Source organism: Ammospiza nelsoni, chromosome 31 (genome assembly GCF_027579445.1).
Source record: "Ammospiza nelsoni isolate bAmmNel1 chromosome 31, bAmmNel1.pri, whole genome shotgun sequence".
NCBI lineage: Eukaryota > Metazoa > Chordata > Aves > Passeriformes > Passerellidae > Ammospiza > Ammospiza nelsoni.
In genome coordinates, this window is record NC_080663.1 from 1,309,848 (window position 1) to 1,327,512 (window position 17,665).

Consider the following 17,665-nt stretch of genomic DNA (forward strand, 5'->3'; position numbering starts at 1 on the left):
AAGGACTTAATTTGAATAAAGCGCTCTGATTGGTCTTACGCGCCTCCGCGGGGGCCGCCCCGTCTCCCCGCTCGCCCGCGCATGCGTTGTTCTGCAAGTTGACCGCGTTTCCGCCCCCCTTCTCCTCCTTTCCGCCCTGACCATGCGGTCCGGCGCCATTTTCAAACGCATATGGTGGGGAGGCGTTTCTATCGGTCCCTATGGGGTCCGACATTCTGGCTGCGTTCCGCGCCTCCTCCGCAAGCCCCTGCCAGAACGCCCGCGTGTGCTCCCCCTTCTCCGATGGTGAGTCCGCTCTCTGAGGGGGATCCGGCGTTCGCGCCTCCGCACGCCTACCCGGATCAGGCACCTCCACGGTTTGTGTCGCCGCGCCCACCCCCAACTGCGGCACGGCTAATAAACAAGTTCGAGCGGCTTTCCAGGTCTCTTGCTCTTGTCGAGCTTTTTGCAGAGCCTGGACAACTCTGCCCCACGACTTTAAGGCTTTCCCTGAGCCCAAGGACATAGTGTCCTCCACCAGAGCTTTTGTACAATTATCCCACACGTCCGAATGTAGGACGTCCACGGGGCTTTCAATAGCCCCAAGCTTAATCAATCTCGACAATGCGAGAGTTAAGTCCCTAAGTTTACATTCTATACCCCATTGCGCATTCATCTCTGTTACGACCTTCGCTATGGCTTCCATCGTCCACGCGGGTCCGGGAGCGTCCTCCCCACTGCGGTCAGTCCTGCTGCCGCAGTCGCCGTCCTCGTTCCAGGAGTGTCCCCGTTCGCCAGGCGCAAGCCGCTGTCCCGGGTGCCGGCACCAGAATGTTGCCTTCTATACTAAGGCAGGCGACCTGGTTCTGAGGTACAGCTCGACAGCCCACTCTCCAGGGCCGTTCGGGCCAATGACACACGCAGACACCAATGTGGTGGACGGTCAAATGGCGTTTATTACTTCTTCTTCTGGGGTCTTATAGTCTTGGGGGTCTCTACGTCAAAAAAGGGGTTTGTCCTTCTTACCTACGGTTAGTAGGGAATGGAAAAGTACTGGGTAAGGAGTGGAAAGTTACTGGATTCAGTGGGGCAACATTCCTACTGTTAGTGGGGCCACATTCCTATGTTAATTTCTTATCTGTGAGTAACTGAGGGTCTTATCTATGGGGAACAGAGGGTCCTGGCTTTCCGTGACATCGCGACATCTTCCGCAGCGCCTCTCCCTAGCTACCACACAGGAGCCAGTGACAACATGGGACTATGCATTGAATCTGCTGTTCCCTGCTCTGTATCCCTTGAAACAGAAGCATTGGGATCACAGCTACAGGTTTGGGGGATGGCAGTGGGTGTGTCCCCACTGTGGGAGCCCGGGGAGGGGGTGGAGACGCAACGGGTACAGGGGGTGGGGACAGGGGGCTGGCAAGGGGCGGGGAAACCATGGGAACAGGGGGCGGGGTCAGGGGGCAGGCAGGGGGCGGGGACACCGTTGGAACAAGGGGCGGGGTCAAGGGGCAGGCAGGGGGCAGGGACACCTGGTGACATCACATCGGCAGACGCCCCCTGGGAGGAGTAGAGGGGTGGAGCTGAGGGTATTGCAGGAAAGGGAGGGGGAGGGGGAAAGGTATCACAAGGAACAGAAGGAGAGGGGGATGGGGCTGGAGTTTCGGGATGTTTAAGAGGATTTTGGGAAGAAGAAGACCAGGTTTGGGAAGATGCCACGTGGCATCCACCATCTTGTGGACCCCCTGGGGACTGGGGGCCATTTTGGGGATCACTGCTCTCTGGAAAGCTGACACGTGCTGTGGGTTTCAGAGGATGGGACACAGGGGATTGGGAAAGGTTCCACGCAGCCTGGCCAGGGCCTTGTGGACAGGGCAACTCAGGCATTTCAACAGACACTAGGAGTCGACATCCCAATGAGTTTGCTCTGTTTAAAATACCAAGTTTTGGGGAAAGAGGTTTAGGGGTTTTAGAGCTAGGAGAGGGAGAAACAGGGAGAGCAGAGGTACATGGCTTTACATTTGGCTTTTTCTCCATTTCCTTTTGTTGGAGCAATGCTGTTCGAATTTGTAAACTCCAAAACACAAATTTAGCTGAGGGTGCATTGCCAGATTGTCCTAAGGTTATCAATTAATTCCCAACTTTATCCCAGAATTGAATATTGTGGATTTCTTCAGGGGAGATTTGTGGGAAGTGGAGGAAAAGCCATCTTATAAACTGTTTCAATTTTCCCTTTGAGAACTTCACATTACTACTGACTAAAATGCTAACAATATTATAATACACTCCTTTTTGTACAATGCTGAGTTTCAAACCCATGTTAGATGTAAAAAGCAAAGTACTAAATCCCGCCTGACCAAAAACAAAGCTAAAATCAGCTACCAATTTCAAAAAAAACCACAGATGGAAAGCGATAACCAGCCGACAAAAGCTTCACAATGCAGCTGTATATACTGCTTTTAAAATTCCCAGGCAGCAGCAGCAGGGCATGCCCTGCCGAGCCAAGGTGGAAACAATGCCTCCCCCGCCGTGGAATGCAGCCCCCCCGCGGAGCAGAGAGAGCAGCCACGCCACGTGGCAAGCCGAAACCGGGGTCCCCCCCCGTGCCGCGTGTACAGAGAACCCCCCTCCCCCGCACAGAGAGAGAGAGAGAGAGATATCCCTTGACCACGTGGAGAGCCCCCCCCCCTCCCCCGCACAGAGAGAGAGAGAGAAAGATCTCCCAACCACGTGGAGAGAGCCGAGCACGCTGGTTGCAAAGCCGGGGGGAAGGGCAGAGAGCTCCCGCGCGAATTCCAAAAGACAGCAAAACACGCGGCAGAAAGCTAATCGCTAGAATGCAATGAATTCCCGTCTGTGGGGCTGCGCAGCCAAAAATGCAAAGGCAAAAAGGAACAGAACTCACGGCAGACTGTTTTTGAGCTCCTGCTCTACCGAGAGCAGAGATACTCACCCGAAATGGAAGCTGTAGCTGGCTGGGTACAGGCAGGTCTCTTCACCGGGACAGGACCTCTCTATGGGCGAGAGATGCTCCCCTGTCCTCCCTCTGGAAAATCTGCTCACCAGAAAGGAGCTGGGCTTTCCAGAAGCGCCGAACAGTCCACGAAACTTTTTCTGGGAATATTCCCAAAGTCTCTAGCCGAGGGCAATGCAACCAAAGCCCTTTTCATCTGGATGCACGGCTACCAGAAGCTTCTCCGAGGTGCTGCGGATCCATCTCAGGCTGCAGAGTTGCTTTGCCCGCCTCAGGGATGCCAAATATTGGAAAAAAAAAGGCTCCCAATATTACCAGTTAGAGTGTGCCTGGGCCAGTCTGACCCTCGCTGCTGGGCCAAAGGCAGCAACTGCGGTGTATCACCCCAGAGATACCTTGGCTTGCTGGTGGTTGCAGCTGGGCACTGAACAAGTCCAGGCTTGTTAGGAACCCCGTTTTACCTCAGGAGGATTAGCTTCAGGCGACGGTGAAGAGAAAAAGGAGAGGATTCTGCTGGAGGGTTTAATGTCCAGAGGTTTATTCCATGGTTACAGAGGTCTGAACGTGAGGAACTGCTCCAACAGAATTGAGGCCGCATGCTCTGATCGCCTTTTTAAGCTCAGGGATAGGGGGAGGGGAGGTACAGGTGAGCCACCAACCAGGTGAGAGGGGCAGGGTCTCAGAGGAAGATGACACCCAGATAGGCCAATGACCTCTGGGCATAGGGGCATCCCTTGAACTTGACCAACCACACGACACCTTGCTGGAATGTTTAGCCTGATTGACAGGACTCACTCAGCATGGGGGCAAGGGGGAAGGGAGAGAGAAATAGGCACACCTGGTGAAATGACCTGGAAGGCCAAAATGGGACATTACAGCACACCACAACAGCACCCTGAGATCAAATCCATGAACCATCATGAAACCCATCCGTGAGGATGGATCGTGACATCCCCCGAGGACCCCTCACCAAATTCCCCCCAAAAGCCCCCCCAGCACCCCAGACACCGCTAAAACCCCCTCAAGTTCCCCCAGATCCTCCCCAAATTCCCCCCAAAGCTCCTCAAGACCCCTCCCCAAATTCCCCTCACGACCCCTCCAGGACACCTCACCTGTCCCTGCGCCTCCTCAGCAGCTTCCGGAGCCCCCCGTCCTTTCCCAGCGCCTCCCCCACTCTCTCCAGCGCCTCCCGCAGGACCCGCCCGAGCCTGGGGCGGCTCCCAGGGGTCCCTGAGGGGGTCCCGGGGGGCGGCGGGGGGCGCCCACTCCATGCCCGGCTCCGGGGTCAGGGGGCGCTGCTCCATGCTTGGCTCTGATTGGCTGCAGTGGCGCAAGGAGGGTGGGAGTTGGTGAGGGGAGGCATGCGGTGATTGGTTGGTTCGGCGCATGAGAGGCGGGCGGTGGGGAGGCGTGCGGTGATTGGCTGGATCGGTGCACAGAGAGGCTGGTGTTCCTGAGGGGAGACCCGCGGTGACTGGTCGGTTTAGGACGGGGTGTGAGTTTTTTACAATAAAAAACTCTAAGGCAAAGATATGGGAGTAGAAATAACAGTTCTTTATTAAGAGAATTAAAAATACAAATGCAGTAGTACAAACAAAAAAAAAACAGTGATAGAGTCAGTATTCTCCAGGAAAACAGGTTCATCCTCTTGGAATACAGTGGGAATAGGGCTGATCCTTTGGGAATCCATTCCTTAACTCCCAAAGGCAGGTGAAAACCAGGGCCATGGAATTTTTACAGGGTATCCCAAGGGTGGAGTTGGGGTTTGGGTCAGGGAAGGAGTTCTTAGCACCATAAGGAGGGTGAGATCAAATTCCTGCCTCTTAGCAACAGCAGCACTCCACACAGAACGCATCCCTAAATCCTAAATTCCCTCTAAAACAAATGAGAAATAATGCAACGTCAGATATATTCGATCAATTTCCTTCATTTAAACCAGTTTGGGGTGTTTTTAAAGGATGAAGGTGAAGCAGAGGAAAATTAGGGCCAAACCAAAAGTCTAAGCAGCCAGGTGTGTTCTCAACATGGATCACAGGGAATGTGGCTCACCTGGGCTGTGCCGAAAGTGCCTCCTCCAGTGGGGGATGGAGCTGGAGCAGTGCACGAAGCTCTGCCCGCACTCGGGGCACTCGCAGGGCTTCCCTTACCGGTGCCTCTGTTGGTGTTGTGTCAAGTTAGAGCTCTGTGAGAAGCTCTTCCCGCACTGGGGACACTCATAGGGCCTCTCCCCAGTGTGGATGCGCCGGTGGGTGATGAGGGTGGAGTTGTGCTTGAATCCCTTCCCGCAGTCGGGACAGCGGAAGGGCCTCTCCTCTGTGTGAATTCGATAGTGCAGGAGGAGATTTGAGCTGGTCGGAAACCTCTTCCTGCATTTATCACACTTGTAGGGCCTCTCCCCTGTGTGGATGCGCCAGGGGATAATGAGGGTGGAGTTGTGCTTGAATCGCTTCCCGCAGTCTGGGCATTGGAAGGGCCTCTCCTCTCTGTGAATCCGATAGTGCTGGACGAGATTGGAGCTGCTCTGAAACCCCTTCCCACACTTGGAACACTCATAGGACCTCTCCCCAGTGTGGATCCTCTGGTGCTGGATCAGGCCGGAGCTCTGCCTGAAGCACATCCCACACTCGGAGCATGTGTATGGCCTCTCCCCAGTGTGGATCCTCTGGTGCCTGATCAGTTTGGAGTTCCACCTGAAGCTCTTCCCACACTCCTCACACCTGTGGGGCTTCTCCCCATCATGGAGCTGCTCATGGAACACCAGCTCCGAGCTCTGGCTCCGTCTCTGGCCGCCTTCCCAGCCCAGGCTGGCTCTTTCCCCCTCAGATCCCCGCCGGCTGCGTTTGCAGCCCCTCCTCGTGCAGCATCTCCGAGGCTTTTCCTCCCCGTTGGCTTCCTGCGCCGTGGAGCCGCTCAAAACGGCCTCTTCCACCAGGTTCTGCCGCAGGCATTTGTCCTCCCTGCTCTCCATGCTCAGCTCCTGCTCTGGGGAAGGAAGGACAAGGACAGGATGGGATTTGCCTCCGTGCCACAGGCAAGGACAAGGAGATCCCCCCAGGCCTGAGCTGCTACTGGGGCCATGCTGGGCTGGGAGATGGAGCAGCACAGAGGGGAAAGGGGCACTGACTTCCTCCTCATCTGCCTCAGTGTCCCGGGGCATCTTCCTCTTCCTTGCAGCCTCCCTGGGGTTGGCAATGGGAAATCCTGGTTTGGGGAAAACAAGGGATGAGAGCGTTTGTAGGAGTGTCAGGGGGTAGGACGGTCGGGACAGACGGAGACGAGAGAGCTCTGCAGCCAGGTTGTGGAACTTGCGGTTTATTGCAAAGGGCCTGGGTGCAGGGCCCTGCTGGGAGCTGCCAGGCACAGCTCAGAGCAGGCCCGAGACTAGAGAGGGGTAGAGAGGGTGAGCGGGTAAAAGACGAAGACAGGCAAGAGCATAACACAGTAATGTTCCCATTACAACACAATAGTTTTATTCTGTGTTGAATATTCTAATTCTCACCAACCAATCAAGTACAAGATACAAATCCTACAGAATTTACATACAGCATGTAAGAATCATTACATCACCACACTGTGTTACACTTTACCCCCTAAAAACTCCTCTTTGGACCCCTTCTGGTGAGCTAGTAGGGTCTGCTCTGAACCTTGAATCTTTCTGCAAGCAGAGGGAATTGTTTCATCAAAAGGGGATTCACACCATTGTTTTGCAGTTGTTCACTAACTGAGGTATCTCAGAGCTTGCTTTCATTTCAGTCTTCCTTATACTTTCTATATTCTCAAAATCTTTTGCAAGACAATCGTATTTATAAGTCTTTCCTGTTTCACCTTCCCCAACACACACTGAGTTTGAAGGTGCCTGTGTCCGAGTTCATCTCTACAAGTCACCAGCCACCTTGGCTACAAAAAACCTCCCAAACACCAAGATTCAGCCCTGAAAAAGCCTCCCAGGAGTTCCCCATCCCTGGTCCCTCCTCTCTGGTGTTCAGGGGTTTTCCCCTGTCCCAGCTGCTGGGGGTCATGCTTGGATTGGGGGTCCCCCTTGTGCCCGGTGCCCGCCCTGCCCAAGCTGCTGGCAGTCCCACCAATGCCAAAAGCTCCCCCTATTTCGGGATGCCGGGACTGTTTGGGCTCCCAGGCTCCCTTCTCCCCTCATTCTCTGCTCTGGGCTGCAGGGGCTCCAAGGAGTCCCCCCTGCCCCTCTCCAGGCTCTTGAGGGCGGCGCTCCCCCCTCTCTGGGCTCCCCACTTTGGGCTCCTGGGGGACACAGGGCTCTGCTCCTCCAGGATGCCTCTGCCGGCAGCCGCCACCGCAACCCCCCGATGTCCCCCCAAGGGGCCTTTTCCGCTCAGCCTTGGACTCCTTCATTATCCAAACATCCCCCAAAACGCAAACCCAGGGACCCTCCGGGATATCCGGGCCGAGCTCCCCCTCTCTGTTCACAGGCGCGATTGGGGGGACGATGATCCCACAGGTGGGGGCTGCGAATTCAGGCAGGGATCGACAGCATGGTTCCCTCAGCTCAGCCTTGATCCGCCTTTGTCCTTCCTCTTCCTCTTCCTCCCCACTCCTCCCCTTCCATCCCCCATCGTCCTCCCACTGTCTTATCCCCACCTCCTTCTCCTCTTCCATCCCTCCCCTTCCATCCCTTCTCCTCTTCCTCCTCCTCGATAACCCCACCTCCTTGTCCTCCTTCCATCGCTGCTCTCTCTCTGCCTTCATCCCTCCTCTTCCATCCCTCCCCCTGCTCCTCCTCCCTAACCCCACCTCCGCCTCCCCCTCCATCCCGGCCCTTCCCTGCCTCCTCCTCCTCCCCCAGCAGCAGCCACACCCTCAGTGCCCTCGCAGCCCGTGGCAGCAGCGGGGATGGAGCCCGGACAGTTCGGGATGGGCAGCGCAAGGATCTCGGCTGCTCCGCTGCGGGCGGGGGGAACCCGGCCCGGGCCAAAGGAGAGGCAAACTGGGCACTGGGGGCACATCACAAAGCTAGGGATGCAGCAGAAAATGGAGATAAAAGAGTTATGTAATAATAATTCCAAAGGAGGAAAAGCTGGAAATTCCAAAATTTAGGGAAGCTGAGAAAAAAGAATTAAACAAGATAGGAAGTGAAAAAGACATACCAGGGAAATGGAAACTTCTTGAAGGAAGACAATTTCATAATAAAATGTGCTTACTAGGAAAATATTAGAAGACTTGCATTAGAAAACCCACTGGGGTAGTCAAGTTTGTGTGATCATTTTTTAAGGAAGCATGTGTGCACTGGGATTTTTGGAGTAGCAAACCAAGTAACTGAAAGATGCTTAATTTGCCAAAGGATAAATAAAAAGGTCATGAGAAAAACAACATTAGGAGGTCGTGACTTAGCTTGTTGGCCATTTCAATGTATCCAAGCAGAAGTTTAGATTTGTCAGGCTCTGCATTTATTTGTTAAAAAAATCGATTAATCTAGAAGAAAGAGAATATGCCATATGTCAGACAGGAGATTTCAGGAGAATAAAAATCTTTGAAGTATCAGAAACACTAGAGGAAAAAAAAAAAAAAAGGGGAGAAATGAAAGGGAAGGGAACAAGAGGAAAAATCAGAAAGAGAGTGGGATCCTCTGATGGTCTTGCCCCCTCCGTTCACGGCCCAAGCACCTGTCCCGGGTCCCGGCTCGCTGCCTGCCTCAGCTCCGCCTGCCCTGGTTTCCATCCCAGGTGCGGCCTCACTGCCCAGGGCAGCTCCACCTGCCCCGGCGCTGTCGCTCAATTTGTGTGCCCTGCTCCCACTGCCTGGGCCGCGGCCGCTCTGCCGGCCATGCTGGGGAAGATGGGGGTTGCTCTGTCCTGCCGCCTGCTCCGAGGTCACCGTGCCCACCACACCCAGGGGGGGTCCCAGCCATCCCATCCCCGGCTGCCCTGCCCGTGCCACCTGCACTGGGCACCGCCGCTGCTGCCGGGCTCTCCCACCTGCCTTTGCTCTGCCAGGAGCTGCCGGATCAGCCGCCATCAGCCATGTGGGGGCTACCCACGCTCCGCCTCGGGCTCCATGGGAAGATCCCCCTCTGCCGATTCCAGCAGCAGACCCTGCCCACACTCCCACTGAGCCTCGGCGGGATATCCTCCCCTGACCCCGTCCTGCTCTGAGTTGCGTCCCCTTGGTAACCACAGCTCCGGCTGTTCAAGGAAACTCTGTCTCTCTAGGGGAAGCACCTTATCGAAACACTAGGAGCTCAGTTAAAAGGCAGTGCTCTCCAAATTCTTTCCCAAAACACGGCAGAAAGGCTATAGAAGGTAAAAAAGTGAAAGAGTTAGCTGAAGGGATTGCTCTGTTTCCGTTCAGAGAGGTTCCCATGGGAGGGATGTGCTGCCCCGCCCCGCAGGAGCCACCAGCGCCCCTGCCGGCCGTGCCCGGAACTGCACCCAAGGGCAAAGCGCCGCAGCCCAAAGGCCAGGACTGGGTCCGGGCTCTATTTGCTGTCAGTGCCACAGCTGTTGGTCTTTGTTTGCTTTATTATACACACTAGTAAAGAACTGGTATTCCTACTCCCATATCATTGCCTGAGAGCCCCATGATTTCACTAGTCTAAAAATGAAGAGGGAGAGGGTTTGCATTCTCCATTCCAAGAGAGGCTTTTTCTGCCTTCCTGAGCAGACACCTCTCTTGTAAAGCAAGACAAGCACCCACAGGCACTGAGGGGGACTGCAGGAGGGGCACAAGAAGGCCCTGCAGCACTTGGGCACAAAGGCACAGCAGGTGAGTGCAAGAAGGGAGCAGCAAAAGGCCAAGCTGAAGGCAAAGGCCAGGGCACAGCTCCTACAGCCCCTGAGGGATCAACCCCAGGGCCCAAGGGGGCCCCAGCACCCAGGGCACGGCTCAGCCACAAGCACCTGGCGGAGGCATTGCCCTCCTCGGCAGGGGACAGCCCACCCAAACAGCCTCTGGAAGGGAACCAGGGCTCCAGCTGCAGGGCACAAGGACACTGCAAGCACAGACAGCAGCACCCTCAGGACCAGCAAGTCCACCCCTTGATGGACATGGATTGGCAGGGCTGTCACAGCTCCCATCACACCAGGGACCCTCCACACTGCAGCCCCTGAGAACATTCAGGGTGGGTCTGCATCGAGAGGAGGCATTTCCTGATGGACACAGGGGCCTCTCAATCCACTCTGAAACTTAGACCTTAGGGGGGGGAAATGCCAAAAACGTCTCTGATTATTCAGGGGATAAGTGGGAAAGATGTGTGGTTTTATTCAACCACTGTTAGCAGAAGTGCGAGATGGGTCTGAAATGCATGAAGTTTTATCTGCTCCTAATTGTTATCATGATTTACTGGGAAGGCATTTGATCGCTAAACTCGTAACGCAAATTAATATTAAAAAAAGTGATACAGAGGCCAGTTCTGTAACTCCGTGCCAAATGTCACGCAAGGCCTATGCTGAAGTGAACCCAGAAGTGTGGGCAGGCCCAGGGAAATAGAGAAAGTTAGATATGGAGCCTATACAAATTACTTTAAAGCAACCAAGACAAGCAATACCCTGTTCCAAGAGTGAGAAGTAAGGGGTCACAGCCTGAGATTGAGTCCCTGTTCAGGGAAGGGCTTTTGAAGCCAAGGATGCCTCCCTACAACACTCCTATCCTGCCAGTCAAAAAACTGGATGGATGGACAAGAGGAGGAAACACAGAATTTTCAAGTGTTAAAATGAAGATAAACTGAGGCGGCAGCCCTGGGCCTTCCAGACAGAGAAAAAGAATTTGAGTTACAGGTGGATGCTAAACAGGGTCTTTCCAGAGGAATTCTTGTGCTAAAATGTTTAACCTTATATAGGACCTCCTAGAGATCAAGTCTGGGATCAAGTTAAAGCTTTGACAACCAAAAGAGCCTCTAAATGGATGAGCAGGGCTCGGTTATTACAGTATGAAACTTGTTCAATGGCACAGGAGGATTCAGAACTAAGGACAGGGCAAGGGTTTAACCCAGCCTCCTGTTTGAACAGCCTGGAGAGGGGCTGGCAAGGAACCCAGGACTGCACTCAAGGGACAGAGCTCTCCAGGCTGGGAGAGATTGATGGGACATTTCCTGGCCAGAGGGAGAAAATGTGTTTGTGGATGGCTCTGCAAGGACAGCAGAAGGGAAAAGAGCTACAAGACAGGCTGTTATTAGGAAGGGGAATCAGACACAGCGCAGGTCACCGCCCCATGCTCAGCTCAACCCGCGCAGCTGTGGGTACTTGTGAGAGCCTGGCACTGAAATGCCCTGAGCAGGAAGGCTTCAATATCTTCTGCTGACACCATGGCACCTAACAGGGGGGCAAAAGCAATTCTCACTGCTTCAGCAACCACTGGAGCAGATATCAAAGGATCTTCTCCCACAGGAAGCTGGGCTGGCACAGAGCCTGCCCTGGCACTTTGCTGCTGCCAACACCCAGCCAGGACATCGGCTCCTGCCCAAGGAGTGCAAAGCAGCACCACTGGTGGCCAAGGGGCCCATGCCAAGTGTCCCTGAGGCCAGAAACAGCCGCCAGCACAGCTCAACACGGGGGGACCCCTCAGCCTGGCCTCAAGGGCTCTGAAGCCCCGGAGATTTGCACTTCCCGCCCGCAGCAGGAGGATGGGAGGCCGCCCCTGAGCCTGCCCTGAAGGCAACGCAGCAGCAGCCAGGGCTCCACAGCGGGCCAAGCCCCTGCGCCTGCCCACAGATCCTGGCCTGGAATCCTCTGCAATCCTGGCCACCCTCCTCTGCCATCTCCAGCCCCTGGGGCCAAGCCTTGCTGCCACTGCTGCAGCTTCAGCGCTGCCTGGGCCTGCACTGCCACAGCTGCTGGGGAACACCACGGCACAGTTCCACTCTGGGGCTCACTGACACCCACACTCTGGGCTGCCTGCCATTGCACTGCTGCAAAATGTACCGTGTTTGGTTCTTTTAAATCTTATTTCTCTGCTCAGAAAGGTTTCTCTACACAAAGGTTTGCCTTTGGGAAAGGAATTTTAAAGGTTTTATTTAAGCGATGTTACACCACTCAATAGAGATGAGTTTAACATCCCAACAGACTGGGAATAGCCCAAAAGACACCCACAGAGATAACGACCAGCAACAAAACATCAACATTGCCCAGCAGCAAACAGCAACCAACAGCTACCCCAGACACTGCCCCAGCAGAGCTGGAGACACTTGGGCTGGAACAGGCTGAGAAGGAAATCCAGGAGTGTGGAGACCGAATTCACATCAGAGTCAAAGAATTCCGGGTCCAACAGGAAACCACATGCTAACAACTTACACAACTTGGAAGCAAGGACCATTAAAGCAGTGGATTTAGATTGGTTCTACATGAAGTTTAGGAAAAATCGAGTAAAACTCACATGGCATGGAATGATTTTTTCTGCACAGCTGGGCTATTTGTGAAAGAAATTATTTCTGTTGCACATCCAGGCCAGAACCAATGATACCTTGGCTCTCTAACAATAAAGAGATTCTTGGAGAGTTTTTGTTTTCCTTGCAGTCTCAGTGACAAAATTACAACACGAGAAAATTTTTTCATTATATTTCCACTTAATGTTGTCAGTTAGGTTTGGGACAGAAGTGTGAGAATAAATTTTTGGTCTGGGTTTTTCCATGTTCTCCTTTATGTAGCTTTTGCAAAACTGAAGAGCTTTAACCGTAATATTTAGAACTCGAAATAGTTAATACTTCTTAAAAAAAAAGCAGATTCTGGGGGGGCCACATGTGACTCACCAGATGGCTGCCCTGGAAGAGAAGCTCCATTCCAGGCAGCCTCCAAAGGAGCTTTAGAAATGCAAATGAACACTGCTAGGCAAAGGGTGGACAATTCACCTGGGTCTCTTGCCCGGGGCAGGAATTGGGCTGATTCCCTCTGCCCCTCACCCCAAGCTCTGCCTGCTGGCACTGATGGAATTTGCACAGCTCAAGGCAGAGCCCAGGGGGAGGATATCTGACCCTGCAAAACAAACGGGTGAAGCTGCAAAGGGAAACAGCACATGGAGAATGTTGGGAAAACTTCACTATAAACAAATGGAGGGAATCATCCCTCTGCCCACTCCAACATGTGCTGGCACTGTCTGTGTTATGTAGGGTATATTAGAGAACTGGGGATTTTTTCATACCAAAAAATCAGGGAAATCAGTTGGCAATCCAAGGATTTGATGATTTAATTAGAGAAAGGCAGTCAATTGATGCAGCCCTGGCTGGAGACAGCAGCCAAAACCAGGAAAAGATGAACGGCCAGCAGAACAAATCCTACAACACCATGGACCAGCCCCTGGGAACTCGAACCAATTCATATCAGGAGCCACAGAACCCATTTCTCATTTCAATGGCATCATTAGATTACAAGCTGCCCTCGCAATAGCCAACCAGACAGCTCCAGCTCCTGACCTTCCTGCCGACCAATCCACTGAAATGAGGAACACAACACTTAACCATAAGATGGGATCATATTACGTTTTAGCAAAAAAAAAGGGGAGTTTGTGGAAAATTAAATGACTCAAACTCTAGTTGGAAAGAGATGACAAAGGAAAATTGGTGAAACAGATGATGCCGAATTTTGCCCCAAAAGGCAAGAATAACTGCTTAAGAGACTCAGCCTAAGTCAGATAAGCAGGAGGTATTTTATTACGACGCGTCGGAGAAATCACGAAATGGATTTCTGAGTTCACATAGCAAAAGCAAGCCTTATATATAATTTTGGGTATAGGATTACATCAGATCAGATACATAATCATGCATATTCATATGGGGCGTGGTGTAGGCGGAGCGTGGGCGGAGCGTAGGTGGAGACATCTCTTTTGGGGAATTTTCAGGTGGTCGTTCCTGTTGCCTTCATCATAGACGGGGTCTTTCTGATGAGTCTTCCTCTTTAAACTTTTGAACCTCTTCCCTAATTTGGTCAATTCCCGGTGTACTTGGCTTGGTCTCTATGGCTTGGCAGAGTTCTTAGGGTCAGTTTGACACTGTTGGCTCTGAACATGCTTAGCCCATCAGTTCCCCCTATCCCTATCTCCTTCCTGTCATTGTGTTTCATGCTTTAGCTGATTAATTGCTCTATGTGTTTCCTAATATTATACCTTCTTCAAATGCCTCACATTCTATGTTTTAACTCATTATTTCTTGGAGGCTATCTGCTTTGGGGCTTCATTCCCCCCTTTTCTTATAGCTTACGAATTCTTTCGTCAAGTTCTGGTCCCACAGGACGCTGATAGGCTCGTGCCATTGCCCAAATCATTTGGGTCCTCTTCATTATGCCTCTTAGTCTCCACCACAAACAAATGTTTGTAAGAGTTAGTAACAACAAAGCTATAATTACTACTAGCATTGGGTGCACCACGTAATGGAAGACCTGTGTAGCTGTTGGGGAGTATCCTGTAAAGATGTCCCACCAGTGATGCTGGCCTACTTGTTCTACTTCGGTCAGGACATTCTTTATCTTTTCTGAATTGTGTTCTATCTGCCATACCATTCGTTTAGTTGTTTGATTCACCTTTTGCACCAATTTCTTTACTTCAGGGTGTGCAAGCATTGCTTTGAGAATTTTGACGTCCATCCCTATTTGTAATTTCGGTATCTCTTGATATAGGTTGAAATTTGCGTTAATTAGCTGTTGGGTAGTTATTGGGACAGTGTAATGAAAATCACAACCTATGATCTTGGTAAAGTTGCATGCACAAAAGTTAGTATTGTTAGTCTCTGCTAGGCAATTATCTATAGTGACGTTGTCACAAGCTGTCCTTACGCAAGCACACCCATTTCCTATATAGTAAACTTGTGATTGTGTTTTATCATGCGGAAGCATTTCTAAGGTACATACACTATTTTCAGCATCTAAGCATAAATCTTCGGCTTCTACCACAGCATTTTCGCAAACATAGCCTAATTGTCCTCTAGGGATGCATGCTTCTGTGCTAACCGATTGCCACTTGTTTTTGGTGTAATCATAACTGGCCCAAACGTTATGGTTTATTGGCCTGACAATGACATCTTGATGCATTGTCCCTAAAGTGAGGATGGGAAAGATACCTCTTTCCTCTGCCGCACTAATGGTGAGGACATAAGCTTCAACGTGTTCTTGTTGAGGTTCGTAAGTGAAGTTTACTAACTGCCACCAAGCTTGATGGTCCCTTTCAAATCGTGTAGTATGATTGTCCTTTAATATTGTTTCCCTTATTTCTTGAGGTAATATACCTGCCGTTCCTTCTCTCATTATTCCTGCCGCTACCGACTGTACCCATTGTTGCGTCTGAGAGCATTGGATAGCGAGTGCAATGTCCTTGCCAAGTTCCCCTGTGTAGTTAGCGAGCTTCACAAAATCCTCTGCAGTGTGGTTCGCTACCATGGTTAGTAATTTCACCACTAGCGATTGTGTTTCAGCTAATGTAAGCATGGATGTACTGAGAGGCACCTTAAGCTTTCCTAAGCTCGATGTGACGGTACTTAATTTGTTTACTAATACCTCTTGATCTATTGTGTTTACTATACCAAATCCGGTGCCAATCCACCCACTTAGATCTCTTTTTGTTTTTCTGTGATGAGACCTTGTCGCTAGCCATGCATTCCATCCCTTAAGGCTTTGCTGTATAAATGGTCGGCAATCCTTTTGCAAATAAGTAATATCGGTGTGAATGTTCATTTGTACCTTCTTCAGGGAATAAGTGGGGTCTAACAATAATTTTAGTTCGTTAGATTTTCTTATCACCTGAGGCCCTATAAAGGTTAGGTTGTGTACTGCTTTACACTCCACTGGTAGGGTGGTTTCTTGAGGCAAGTCTAGATCTGGATACAATGGGATCACGTCTTCTGGTAATTGTATCCTATAATCGACAGCACGCCCGAGAGCACGCCCGAGGGAGCTAATATCCTGTCCCAGTGTTTTCAACTCCCTTTCACATGTGAACGTCATTGACTGATCCAATCTAAATGCCATCTCACACAGTGCTTTTCCTCCCTCAGGACCACTAGATATTACAATTTCTCCCGGAGAATGGAGAAGGGGGTGAGGGTCATAGGTTATGTTTTGAGGGCGTAGCTCCCCAAGTGAATCTTCTCTATAAATCACCCCCTTTATCGGTTGTTGTGATCCAGGTGGATCCTCCCTGAAGTCGCTCCACTGACATGAAATTGGGCCCTTTTGCTGGATCCAGACTGTGGGCCTGCCCATTTTCACTGGACTAAAGGTAATTAGGTTATGTTTAAAGGCTGGCATCAAGGGTTTAATTGTTAATACTAGCCGCCTTGTTTTCCCTTCCTCTGGGTCAAGTTCTCGACACCCAATTTGGACTTGGTCTCCCTTGTATGCTACCATGGAGGGCTGATCCCACACCTCACTTGCATATGGCTGATTGTTACGTAAGGCATAAACCTCGAAATAGGGCCCTCTCGTTCCCAACTCTGGGTGGATACACTGGTGCGCATGAGACCATGGGTCTATTGGGGCAGAGCCTTGGGGAAGCACTATCATTAGTCCAATGATCAGAGTTGTAAAGGTTTGGGGTGGAGTCGGGGTCATAATGTCTGGCTGTCAATTTTGTTTCTTTTGGCGTTCTCGTTGCTTGGTGTGAATTTGTTTTACTCGTAAAATAGTCTTTTCTAGTTCAGTGTCTAAATCTCTTTGCTTTTTAAAGGGTCCAATTTGGTCACTTGTTAGTGGATGTCGTGGGACAGAAGAATAGCAACGGGTCGATAAAACCTTAGAACGACTAAGTTTCAAACAATATTGTAACCAGCGGTGTACTTTCCAATGGCACCACCCTAATACAATTTGTTCGGGAGCTTCAAACAATTCCCTAGCCTCTAAAATGGGTCTGTTGGCGAATTTCTCTAAGGCCAAATAGTCGTCATTTTCCCTTGCTTCTTTGCAGCTACACTCATAACATTGGAGGTCCAGTAAACAACTTTGTACGTTCCAAAATTTTCTATCACAACCTCCACAAAGAAATCCAATTAGTCCCACACAATTTCTTTCCCCACACCCAAAACACGGCTGATCGTGAATAGGGTCCTGTGGGTCAGGTCCTTGTTGACTGTATGTTTCAACCCACCCTATCCACTGTATTGGCGTGCTACGCAATGCAGCTCTAGCTTCGGCATTAAATTCTGCTATGAGGGATAAAGGTTTTGGCAAAGTCAATGTTAGTTTATGTTGAATTCTCACGTGATCCTGCGGAGACAGCTGACTCAGAAGTCTGTACATCTAGGGCAGGTTTGATCTCCTCTTGTTTGTTTTCCGGAGCTCTCTTGACCCGTGAATAGTGGATCCACGTAGGTCGCTCCTTGATCCGAACCGCGGTGAAGGTAGTCAGCAGCACTTGGAAAGGTCCCTCCCACTTTTCTTGTAGGGGTTTTCCTAAAAGATTCTTAACATACACCCAATCACCGGGGTTAAACGGATGCAATTTATAATCAGGTTGCTTAGGTTGGTGCTCTATCACCACAGTAGCATTTTTATCAAACTGTTTTCCCACCGTAATTACATAATCATAAATATACTGATTACCAATTTGGTCTATAGCGTCCCCATTTATAACTTGCATAGCATAAGGTCTACCATACAAAATTTCAAATGGGCTTAACTTTTCTTTTGATCTTGGTTTGACTCTCAGCCTAAGCAGAGCAATAGGCAAAGCCTGATACCACTGCAAATTAGTCTCCTGGCATATTTTGGCAATTTGCTGTTTGATGAGATGATTCATCTTTTCCACTTGCCCACTGGCCTGTGGACGATAAGG

General features: G+C 51.1%; 1 protein-coding gene and 1 pseudogene across 1 annotated transcript in view; one reads left to right on the forward strand and one right to left on the reverse strand.

The window, feature by feature from the left end:
* LOC132085559 (zinc finger protein 850-like) overlaps nucleotides 1–17,665 on the forward strand; it is a 280,143-nt pseudogene that overhangs the window by 72,345 nt on the left and 190,133 nt on the right.
* Nucleotides 1–17,665, reverse strand: part of LOC132085572 (zinc finger protein 850-like) — a gene marked incomplete at its 5' end in the record, with an annotated part of 95,452 nt that overhangs the window by 36,217 nt on the left and 41,570 nt on the right. The window contains 1 exon segment of the mRNA XM_059491028.1: nucleotides 5,104–5,743. Coding sequence (XP_059347011.1) covers nucleotides 5,104–5,743 — 640 coding nt within the window.